At 45.0% G+C, this 12,787-nt stretch overlaps 1 protein-coding gene across 1 annotated transcript in view; it reads left to right on the forward strand.

Annotated features, from left to right (window-relative positions):
* LOC119374677 (1-phosphatidylinositol 4,5-bisphosphate phosphodiesterase) overlaps window positions 1-12,787 on the forward strand; it is a 137,677-nt gene that overhangs the window by 14,783 nt on the left and 110,107 nt on the right. The window contains exons 2-3 of the mRNA XM_049410976.1: window positions 3,843-3,931; window positions 11,234-11,331. Of these exons, the coding sequence (XP_049266933.1) occupies window positions 11,248-11,331 (84 nt within the window). The 5' untranslated portion in view covers window positions 3,843-3,931; window positions 11,234-11,247. The remainder of the gene's footprint in view (window positions 1-3,842; window positions 3,932-11,233; window positions 11,332-12,787) is intronic.

Consider the following 12,787-nt stretch of genomic DNA (forward strand, 5'->3'; position numbering starts at 1 on the left):
TTGAGACACGATTCCTGGTTCGTGGCTCGAAATACTCTGCCTCTGGCCTCCGAGTTTTCCCCGCGCCGTCCACTCTGTCACCCTTGTGGTTTTTGTTTTGCTTCCATTTTCACTTGTTCAACGTCAAGTGCGCAGTCCAGATGCCTTTCTAGGAAAGCCGCAAAACCCCGTCACGTCGCTTCGTTTGTGCTGTGCCTGTGGTGTATGGTTACGTCGACAGGAGGGAAGGACCGCGTGCTTGCGTAGGGGGCCGAGAGAGACGCCTTAAGACTCTGTAGAAAGCGGACTTGCATCCCAACGCTGAGATGTTTCGTGTTTGTGGTTGGGGACCCCGCGTGAGGCTACTGGCGATTGGGGATCCCGCATGAGGCTATGGGAGTTCCTTAACAGCGTGTACAGCGGTGCACTTGGCTGGGCTCTATGTCACGTTGCGGAGCATTCGCCGAGAGAGGAATGCGAAGACGTTTGTTTTTGGTGCACTTTCTAGGCACTGAGGTGACAAAACTCTGTTAAATCCAAATGTAAAATTAGCTTCATTTAAACAATTCAAGAAATGCATAAAAAACAGCTGCCCATGCAGCTTGTCTAGTATAGAAAATGCACACTGGGGAATCGCGCGCTTATTTGCTGAATTATTAAGAGCATCACCTAAATGAGCAAGCATCGATTGACTGGGGAAGATTTTCATTAGACAGGTAAAAGCATTTACAAAGCATATACATGTGGGCTGAAAGTTTTTAGTAAATTTTATTTCCACAAGTACAGCGTTCCAGGTTATTGCACCACACAGTTATTATAATCATTCACCGTATGCATTGCTACAGTTGGGATCTATCTATCATGGTCTCATAACCCATTGTGCAGATTGGATCATTGCTTCTCCTACCCTCTCGTTTTCTGGGCTCTTATTTCGCAGTGTGAGATGTGGCCCAAAGATTGCTAGCATTTGATAAGTATCTCACAGTTTGAGACTATCCTGATTGGTCTACGCATCTCAGAGCCTTCCATAAAACCATCAGTCAAGACAAAACACATAAAGTGTTTTGTCTACATACGTAATTAAAAAAAAAATGTGCTGTAACAAATCTTTTACAAATTTCTGGCGCGGTTACAAATTTACTAGAATAACAGCAATATTAAGGAGATGTACAAGGGTTGTTTGGTGGGGTTGGTTGGTTCGTGAACATTATAGCAGGACAGCGCAAACCACGGGACAGTGGAACACACGCTGGGACAGTGAAACATTCAGTGATCTGTCGTTTGTGTTTCACTGTCCTGTAGTTTGCAATGTTCTTCTATGAGAAAATGTATAGGCAAAAGAAAAAGGCAGTCGTTATTTGTCTAAATTATTTCTTCTTATTTTTACTTTTTATTAGAGCTGTGCGAATAGCAAAATTTTGGGTGCGAAGCGAATTCGAATATTGAAGTGTGAGTGCGAATAGAATATTTTTCGAATATTTTTCGAATATTTCTGGAATATTTTTCGAATACTTCGAAGCGAAATTGCAGAAAAGAAAGTTAGAGAGGATTCCTAAGCATATTCTTATGAGATAGCAACATGAAAGTGTTTCTTTTCGCTAGGTTGATGAAGCACTGGCGGAGTGGTGTTTCATAGTTGTCTTATCAAGAATGAGGCAATGTAGAACCCGAATTGTATTTATGTACATGATTTAGTGCAATCAAAGTGTTGCCGACAACACTTTACACGTGATAGGCAAAGATGCCATTTCCTCAGCCTCTCCTCCTCCTTCAACTTCTGTGGAAGCCCAACTGATGTGGCGGACAAGGGCGTGCTCCCTTCAATTCCGGAGTTCCAAATCTGCCTCGAAGACGTCGATATATAAGAACATCTGAAATTTTGGATGCTAAAAAGCTTCGGCTTTCGATTTTTCGGACTGCCTGCCCAAATTTCAGGTCCAAAACAGCATCAATTGAGCCCCCACCTCTGCCACATCTTTCATCTCGACGTTGGAACCAGCGTTTTCTTGAGTTAATACATTTGCGAGCATAGCGGAGCTTGAAAGGCAGCCTTGCCGCAATACCGGGGTGTGATGAAGTGAAGCATATTGAAAATCTAGGGACCACTTCCAGTCGGACGTTGACAGTGTCCTGGCCAAGTTCGACTGTAACAGAGCTTGAAAGGCAGCTTTGTCGCAATACCGGGGTGTAATGAGGTGAAGCATATTGAAAATTTAGAGACCACTTCTTATCGGACGTTGACTGTCTCTTGGCCAAGTTCGACAGTAACGGAGCTTGAGAGGCAGCTTCGCCGCAATGTGAGAGTGTAATGAGGTGAAGCATATCAAAAATTTGAAGGGGTCACTGTCAATTGGCATTGACTTCGTTTGTTTTTGGGAAGTTAGAATAGTTCGAATAGTAAAATTCAAGTGCGAATCGAATCGAATAGCAAACACTATTGGAAAAATATTCGAAATTTCGAATATTCGCACACCGCTACTCTTTATCACTGTTTGCATTATCTTTTTCATTGCTTATTAGCTTTGTGAAATTGTCAGTGATTCCACTCCTGTGCCAGAGTGTGCCAAATTGGATTTACTGTGCCATCCTGATAAAATCAAAGTAAACTGCGCCAAAGTATGCCAGTCTTGGGTTGAACGGTGGCTATCATTGGCAATTGTACAACTGGTGTGTGAAAACATGTCCGGCTTCCTGGGGCCACCAAAGTCACAATTATGGACCAAGGATGATTCCGCAGATGAAACGGCGCTCACGCACGCATCCCGTTGTAGCCGTTTAAGATAACTCTTTGTTTGGCGAGTTCGTGTGCGCTCATATTTGCTTTAAAGCACAAAAGGACACACTCACGAGAAAGGGCTCGGGACTGGCGCTTTGTCCCGTGTCCTTTCTTGTGATTGTGCTTTCCGTGCTCTCCGCAGAGGCTCGCGACTTCTAGGACAATCAGTGGCAATCAAATGTGGTGGCAATTCATCGGCTGGCATCATCTGAAACGCTGGTGGTAGTTCGTTTCTAGCTCCGCATGGCATGTAATTAAAGCAATATTCAGTAATCAGTCAAAAGGATCGATACAGTCGATTGAGAAGGCTTGCTTGTGTCTTCGGGGAATGCATAAGAAGAGACGGTGAATTTTTAGCATTGAAGCATGGGTGTTGGCAAGGGACCGCGAAAACTGCACTTGCTGCCCCCCCCCCCTTGATCTCCTAGACAAAATCCTGCCGTCAACGATGCATTAAGGCATGGTTGTGTGTTGCAGCGTTTGTCTGTCGCTTCTGGTAATTTAAAATGCAACAGCTTATTAACATCAAGACATTGATTTGTGGCAGTAGCCCTGCATTTTGATGACCACATAGTTGTATTTAGAGTGTTATTTCGTAATATGCAATTTAATGGATATAGTATTTTGCTTACTGGCTTGTGTCGAAAAAAATTGCTGAGGAGGTTACTCCACAACATCCAATTGCATGGCGCCCTTATTTTTGCATAATCAAGGGAAATAATGAGAGCTCCGGAAATCATTTTCTCCTTGAGATTTGCAACAAATCGAGATATTTATGTACCTCTCCATAACAGTTCTTAATAATTATTCAGCTGTCTGAATGTAAATGCTACTTGCTTATCCAATGTACTCCACAATGTGAAATTAGCTGCTCCTGGGTATGCCAGTTGCAAAATTACCTGCTACAAAGTGCTCCAAAATGGAAATTTTTGCTGCTCCAGAAATTGCCTCAAATCAGAAGTCCTCGGTGGCATCACTGAAGTGTGTTTTCTCTTAGCAGCCAAGAAAGTTAGCAACTTTCTTGGCTTTGTGAGCTCACCTGTCAACGGTGTGTATTTGTGGACATGATCCCTTTTGTGTCTTTCAGAGGAAGTGCATCCAGATGGGACTCGCCTGAGGGTGTGCCCTTGTGATGCCAGCATGCCTCTGCCACCATGAATTAGCCCCCTTGCCACAGTGAGTCATGACCTGTATTCATTGATTGGTTGGTCAAGGAATGTATCTGTAAAGCGCTATAAAGGTGGACTCACCTTGCTACAAAAACTAGTGTATAGGTACGTGACATGTAAACCGGTGTGATGTTAGGTCTCATAATTTTGTGTCACAAAAAATTAGATATTACATTGAAGGCATCACATATCTGAACTGAGTTTACAACGGGTGAGTGGAGTGACACGATTCTGCATCCACTGCGCTTTGCCTGTGCTCTTGATGTGTTCTGTGTTGCTCACTGAAAGCACTACAGTGCACAAATATGTAATTTTACGTAACCTTTGTCCACATGCTCTAATTATAATTACGGAGTGATTATTCTGTTGAATACATCTCAGATAAAAGAAATGACTGTGCCATGAAATATGTGCACTGACTGTTCTGTGATAGGACTACTTCCCTGGCTTCAACAGCATTGCCCAATGAAAAACATGGAGGACACTTGAGCTTCACCTTTGAGAGTAGAACGAGATTGTGTAGTTGGGCCTCGCTTGCATCGCCTTCTCAATCGCTGACCAGGCTTTGCCTCTCGGTGGACACCTCAGCTGGGTCGTTAGGCGAGGAACTTTTTGCCGTTTTAAGCTATCCTAGGATGCCTACTGCAAGTATAATTGAAAAAATAAACTGGCGTGTAGACACGGACACAGGAGAAGAGACCAGAGCAACACAAATGCCAGCGTTTGTGTTGGTCTGATTTCTTCTCCTGTGTCTGTGTCTGCACGCCAACTTCTTTTATCATGAATCCGTACCAACTACTTCAACTTTCTGTTGCTGCAGGTATAGTTGCGAAGTGCCCACTACACCATGATTCATCATATCGCAAATTAGAAAAGTACCCACTATGTGTCCGTAGGGCATTACGTGCACTAACTCGACTGCACACTTTGCTGTTGCTGATGATGATGATTAATTACGCCCGACTGCTTTGTAATGGGTGGGCCTTTAAATCACCCGCTTTTGCAATTCAGGTGGTGTGATGCCTGCTGCGATTTTACGCTTCTGCCATACACTTTTACCTGTGTTATCGTGACCGCTCGCACTACACGACACCTCCAAAGGGTTTATTTTTCTGAAACAGTTTTAAGCACTGGCATGGCCCTGTGTTAGGACACCTGCTTGCCACACAGAAGGGGCCCTGGGTTGATTCCAAATCAGAGCCATGACTTTTATTATTTGCATTTTTCACTCGTACCAGTATCAATTTTTCGTTCACAACCAATGACACCGTCACCAGAGTTTCTGTTAAATGAGCTCTTTAATGCAATCGTGTCAATGAGGAAGGGAGTTCAGGGTGTGAGGAAGCACTGGGCATGGGGATGTGAAGGGACGAGAGGGTTGATTGGAAGGATGCTAAGGATAGTGGCTGAATGGGTTGTCATATGGTCATGTGGTCTTGACAGTGAAGAAGACGGCAGTCGGGCTATCAGAGGTGAAGCTTCTTATTGGGCAGTCTTGTTCCCAGGAAACAAAAAGTCAGAATAAAGTACAAGCAGTTCTACTCCAGCGCTATCGCTGGTGCTCACGTTAGCTCTAGAAAAAACTTAGCTACTCATGTAATGTGTGCAATCTTATCAGAATAGTTTAATACAGTCAAGAAGTTTCTCAAGCCTTGTGGTGTAGCCTGTTCTGAGCACTGGTAACAGTTTTTCGTGGGTGAAGCTCGATCACAAAAAAATAAAGATATAAGCATGCATGGCAGAATATTCTGTAAACTGTTTTACCTGTGCGACACTGTGACTATAAACGGCAAGCATTGTTGATAGCTGATTGTAGTTTGTTAGTTGATAGCTCATGTGTTCAATTTTTACAATTGAAAGCTTGAGTGGTCTAGTTTTGAGGCCTTGAACCATTCATAAAGATTTCTTTAGTGATGTCAGCACATGCACTTCAAAACGGCGTCAGACCGTGATGATGAGATCACAGAGTGAATTAACGGGATCTATGTTGTCTCAGCATTGGTAGCATTACTTTAGACATAACAAAGACAAAGGCTGGGACAATTCAAGTGCAATGTGTTGTCTATTAGAGCGAAAGCTGTTATGAGATCACGACACAGGCCCTTTTACAGCGAAAGCTGTTATGAGATCATTTCACCGGCCGTTTTTGGCGCCGTAGTTGTCCGCCGCCGCCGCCGCCGGTGTCCGTAACCAGTATCGCTCGAAATAAGAAAAAAAACGAAATATGAAAAAAATTCCAGGATGGAACGAGGTTCGAACCTGGGCCCTCTGCGTGGGAGCCCCGTATTCAACCTCTGAGCCATGCCGGTGCTTGGAACTGCCTTGCAAAGAGGTCCTATACAGGCTTCATGTCGGGAGGAACCACATTAGCATATGCAATATAGCGTGGTAGAAGAGTAAAATAAGCATGAAGCCTCGCACAACGCGAGTTCTGTAACCAGGTGTCACACAATGCGAATTGCGCAACGAGTAGGTTGTTGAATGCTTCCAACCCATTACAAAGGGCTCTGCCATAATTCTTCGTCGTCATCAGGCACATCATCAACAATGTGCGCATAATGCCTTACATGCGTTTAGCAGGTACCACGGCTCTTCGTAGAATGACGAAAAATGGCACAGTGCCTGCTGCCCTACTTCTCAAAAAATTACAATGATTTATAGCGTAGTGGGTTCCTCGCAAGCGCACTTGTATTGGTTGCCAAGGAAGCCCATAAGCGCATGATCCATTTGCTCGGGGTCTCAGTAAAATTACAATGATTTCGAGCGTAGTGGGTTCCTCGCAAGTGCACTTGTATTGGTTGCCAAGGAAGCCCATAAGCGCAAGATCCATTCCCTCGGGGTCTCAGTAAAATTACAATGATTTATAGCGTAGTGGGTTCCTCGCAAGTGCACTTGTATTGGTTGCCAAGGAAGCCCATAAGCGCATGATCCATATCCTCGGGGTCTCAGTAAGGTTCTTCGCCCTCCCCCCCCGTCTCTCTCCCACGTCAACGTATGTTATGCAGTATGACGGGAGAGGAAAATAGCAACCGGGCGTCACCCAATGCAAATTACATAACTGGTGGGCCGTTTAATGCTTCCAACCCATTACAAAGGGCTGAGCCATCGTCATCAGTCGTCGCGTCAACAGAGTGCACATAATGCCTTACAGACGTTTAGCTGGTGCCTCGCTTCTCCGCAGAATGACGAATAATGGCTTAGTAGGTGCTTCCCAACTTCACAAAAATTGTGATTTATGGCGTAGTGGGTACCTTTCTAGTGTACTTGTATTGTAGCCCCAAGAGAGCTTACAACGGGCTCTAGAAACGCCGCTCTTCCAGCTTTCGCTGTGACTGTGCTGCGGTTTCAGCGCAGGCCTGGCGTTTTTTGGTGCCGTAGTTGTCCGCCGCCGCTGGTGTCCATAACCGCTATCGCGCGAAATAATAATAAACAAAAACGAAATAAGAAAAAATATCTAGGATGGGTTCCAGGAAGGGGGCTCGAACCTGGGCCATCTGCGTGGGAGCCCAGTATTCTACCTCAGAGCCATGCCGGTGCTTGAAACTGCTTTGCAGAGACCCTATACAGGCTTCATGTTGGGAACGAACCACATTAACATATGTAATGTAGTGTGGTAAAAAAGTAAAATAACAGCCAGGTGTGACACAATGCGAATTGCGCAACAGGTGGGTTGTTGAATGCTTCAGACCTATTACAAAGGGCTCTGCCATAATTCTTCGTCATCAGCCACAGCATAACAAAGTGCACATAGTGCGTTACAGGTATTTAGCAGGTACCACAGTTATCTGCAGAATGACGAAAAATGGCATAGTGGCTGCTTCCCTACTTCACAAAAATTATGATTTATAGTGTAGTGGGTTCCTCGCAAGTGCACTTCTATTGGTTGCCAAGAAGCCCATAAGGCCCCCATGATCCATTTCCTCAGGGTCTCAATAAAGTTATTTCCCTCTCTCTCTCTCTCACTTTAACATATGTTATATAGCGTAATGAGAGAGTGAAATAATGACCAGGTGTCACACAATGTGAATTACGTAACTAGTCAGTCGTTTAAAGCTTCCAACCCATTACAAAGGGCTCAGCCATAGTGCTTCATCATCATCAGTCGTCACATCAACAAAGTGCACATAATGCCTTACAGATGGTACCTTGCTTCTCCGCAGAATGACGAATAATGGCGTAGTGGGTGCTTCCCAACTTCACAAAAATTATGATTTGTGGCGTAGTGGGTACATTGCTAGTGTACATGTATTAGTAGCCCCCAGAGAGTTTATAACGGGCTCTAGAAATGCCGCTCTTCCCGCTTTTGCTGTGACTATGCTGTGCTTTCTGCGCAGGCCTGGCGTTTTTTTTGTTGAGTTTGTTTAAAGCTGCTTGTCTTGAATGTCTACTGTAAATTGTTCTGAATATGATAAGTCATTTGTATCTTTTTATGTGATATACCATCGTCAGTCTTTATGCACATCATATTGCATGTAACTGAGGTTCTACTTTGAATATGTAATGACAACTTGTAAAGACAGCAACAAAAGTTCTCCAGCAGAAAATATGTCGTTTTGTGCTAGTGGGCATTCATTTTCTAGGAAGTTAGCTGAAGGTGTGTGTAATAAATCTACTATTAATTTAATTGTGAAAATATTTAAATCCAACCTCTGCCTTCTTTTTCATGAGGAACAGCGATAGTGTTGATCTATGCATACTGGATGTCTGCCATGCCACTTTGGCTACTGTTAAGGGATCTACAATATTTTCATTTTTTGGGCTCATGGTGTTTGGGTGTTAAATGTTAAGTTACATAATTTTATTTATGAGGAAAGTTTTAACCTTTCTCAGGTTGTTGACATTGCGTGATTGAATGGAATTCCCACTACCACCTAAGCTTTGTGTATTGAAGCAAGGTTTGAGATTGGGCTAGTTGGTAATCCATCTCCAACAAACAATGCTGGAGCAGACAACGGACAAAGGAAAGAACAAAAAAAGCTCTTGTCTTTGTTCCTTTCTTTGTCCATTGTCCGCTCCTGCGCTGTTTGTTGAAGCTTTATGTAAGCCGGTGCTTTGTCTGTACCATGAGTAGCTCAACAATCAAAGCATTGGTGTGCCCAGCATGACGCCAAAGGCACAATTCTTAGCTCTAAAAATTGCTGTCAGGTGGAGGTAAATGCCAATTCTTTTCACTGTGTGTGTCATAGAACCCCGAGTGGTCCAAGCTGATCTAAAGCTCACCACATCAGTATCCCGAGCTTACTAAATGGTTTCAGATGTCAAATACAGTCAAACCACGATATATCGGACCTGAAGGGGACCACAAAAGAGTTCTGTATATAGGTACTTCGATATATATAATATATTTTATATATCCAAGATATATTCAAGGGGATTTTACGACTGTTCTATATAAACCATAGTTCGTTATATGTGGGTTCAGTATGTACGGGTTTGACCGCAGTAAATAAATTATTAGCCCAGTGCCTCGTCTACTTTTTTTAATGCTAGTCAGATGTATCCAATCCAATTACTCTCCACCCTCTCCTCTAGTCCTTTCCTACTCTCCCCCATTGGCTAACCCCAACTGGCTCCCCCATTGGCTAACCCCATGCCCCTATTGGCCTGCTATGCGTTCATGAGGGCGTACATTTTAGGTACCATTTAGTACCTAATGAGGGCCTAATGAGGGCCCTAATGAGGACCTAATGAGGGCGTACCCTTTAGGTGGTGCCCCGCGATGGAAGTCAAGGGATATAATATTTCGTTAACTTGTGTTAATTTACATGGGGTGGTGTCTTGCATCCCTCATGACCACTGTGTTGGCTGTCATGCTGGCTTTCTCAGGGACGCGGTGTATTGAGATGGCACGTCTCCATTTGTGGTGCTATGTGGGCTACCAATGGGGATGCATCACTGCGACGCTGCTGCATGCGCTGGCTTTAAGATGTGCTACACGGGCGCTGTGAGGCGGCGGCGGCATTGCTTCGAGCCATAAAGGAAGGAGTACGAAGGAACAAATCTGACACTCGCACGATATAGGAGAGGGATGGTGAGAATGCGCTCAGGTGCTCACTTGATGCAAGCAGTCGTACCCTTTAGGTAGCGTCACACCATGACAACTCTTTGAACTAAGGCAGACCAACGGTTCCCATTGATGAGCGAGTGTTTGCACTGGTATTAAAAAAGTAGAGGAGGCGTTGGTTAGCCCAACCATATCTGCCATGTTGCCTTGCAGTATTGCTTAATGAGTCATGCATTAAAGCTTGTTAGTTTAGCCACATCTAGAGAAGATTGTCCAAAGATGGCAGGGTGTCTAGTTGTCTATGCAAATCAAGCTGGGCTTGCAAATGCACCTGTTGGAATCCCGCTTAGTTGGAGGCACCCCAGGTGTGGGCATGTTTTGTTCTTTGCCCTTCCTTAATTGGAAACGAGAGGTGTGGACCACATGCTGGCATAGCACTGTCCCCCAGCTTACCTCATATGGGTCACGGTCGTGCCCTAGGCTGCTCTAATGAGCCTTTGTGCTGCATACGGAAGTGGCCCTTTCGAGACCTCACTAATGACAGGCTGATCAATATTCATGGCTCCCGATGAAGTTTTCTTCTGCTTGTCCCATGAGAAACAAGCTGCTGCTGCTGCTGCTGTGGTTAGGCTGCTCGTTGAACGTGTGAGTGTGCCCAGCTCGTAAATCTTACGTTGTGTTTTTTGTGGTACTTGTCTGTTGCTAAAGGGTTCTCAAGAATGCAGAACGCTTTTAGACTGTGGACCTTAGAAGTGACAAAGGGGGCAATAGGATCAGGAAAGTGATGCATTTTGCAGTATTTAAGAAGCGGAACAGCATCTCTCGTAGTGCCAGTTGTCTTGTAGCTTGGCAGTAAATGTCATGCAGTCGCTGTGACGCAATATAAACCTCACGTAGCACCCTGTACAAGTAAAGGAATCGCCTGTCGTGTTTACTGTCTGGTCAGTGGGTGTTCGTGTGATGCCATCTTCTATTGAGATCAAAAATCCTTGAACAAGGGTTATCACTGGAGCCGATGTTTCGAGAAGCAGACTTGTCTTTGTCGAGGCAACAACAAGGCATCAAGATTCCCGCCCTAGCAAAGACGAGTTGAAATGCTGGCTCCAGCGACAAACCTTGTTCAAAGATTTTTTATCTCTTCAAGCTTCCATCTTATTCTGAAGTTCTGCTATCCCCTATTGTGAAATGACTCCTGTGTAAGGATGCCTTTTCATGTTACAAGGACTAGTTGAATATGCAAAGAGTCTCGCTGACTTGTTATCGCTTGAGCATTTCGGCTGAGCCCTTGCATTTCTCACCTCCCAGGCCCCCGCGTCATCATGACAAAAGCGTACGACTTCAACTGGCAACGTCCTGTACCTGAAGCCCTGCTCAAGGGCTGCATCTTCGACCGGTGGGAAGAGGTGTGTCCCCTTTAATATTATTTTTTGGCTATGCTGTGTGTTACGCAGATGTTATGAACAGCATTTGGCATACTATCAGCTTATTTGCGTTCTTTTGCTTTTGGCTAACAGCCACCTTTACTTAGACGTCATTGTTATGCTATCACTGTTATACAAAATGTGTTGATTGTATCATTTGTGGTATGCCTGTATTATGACGTGACGCAGCGGTTATGGTGCTCGGCTACTCACCCAAAAGTTGCTTGTTCGATCCTGGCTACGGTGGTCGCATTTCGATGGAGGCGAAATGTTAGAGGCCCATGTGCTTGGATTTACGTGCATTTAAAAAATGTCATGCGGTCAAAATTTCTGAAGCCCTCGACCATGGCATGGCTGATAATCATGTAATGGTTCTGGCTCATAAAATCCGAGAAATTAATATTGTATTTGGAAATGTGGGACCGTTCTCACTTTGATAGAAATATAGTAGTTATCATTACCTGATTGTATTCAAGTCACAAACACGGGTATGTTGCCAAACAAAATTAACTACCACTGACTACTCTTAAAGGAGCACTGACACAAAATTTCGGAGGCGAGATAATGAGTGAAATAGATGTATGTGGAGCCGTACACAATGTCTACGAAATATCAAGGGCCAATATAGCCTAGAACATATTTAAAATCAATTTTAAAGTGCATGCCGCGCGACTGAGCGAGATGCGAGCGCTTCGTGACGCCGACATCAACGCGGCGGATGTGTAAACAAACCTACGTCACAAGTTTGTGTTGGCTGGTGGCTGGTTGTGCCCTTGCGCTTGTGCCGTGCTACCTGCGATTTTTATCTCCGTGCCTGCGGCTTTGCGTGTGCTAGTTGTGTTCTCTTCCGCTGTTCGCTCGTCGCGCCCATTGGCAGATGTTATGGCCCGCTCATGCTAGCGGCAAGCCTGCCGCAACGGCGCGTTGCCGCAGAAAGTCGGCCGTCGCTGCACGCGCGAGAGCTGTCCAACTTGCATGGCAAGCTTCGCCGGCGAGGCATTCGCGCCTCTGAAAAACATGGCAGCACTGCCAAAAGCGGTTGTCGTCCACTTTGAATCTATCAGGTGGCCGCCGTGCACTCTGTAACGTGTAAGTTCCGAACTGATGCTTCCATTTGCTTTAGATTCATGTCCTTAAGCTTCGACAGCAATGTATTCGTCCCGATTCGGCACCCTTTTTGAGAGCCATAGTCAAATAATCGATGCTGTAAGCTTAGCGAGTCGAGATGGGCGCTTCCGAATGCTCGGAGGACATAGATTACGCATTTGTTAGTTGTTTCTAATCCTCCATAGCTGGCGCCACTTGACCTGATTCGGCGCCCACCGCACCCACGTTCGCGCGCCGCCTACGTCACAATTTTTCGTGTTCACGTGGCCAGCTGTGGTTACCCGTCCTCCGGAAGTAGCTGCCTAGCTCGGTGCTCTTTGAAACCGAAACT

This window comes from Rhipicephalus sanguineus, chromosome 11 (genome assembly GCF_013339695.2).
Source record: "Rhipicephalus sanguineus isolate Rsan-2018 chromosome 11, BIME_Rsan_1.4, whole genome shotgun sequence".
In the NCBI taxonomy this organism is placed as follows: Eukaryota; Metazoa; Arthropoda; class Arachnida; order Ixodida; family Ixodidae; genus Rhipicephalus; species Rhipicephalus sanguineus.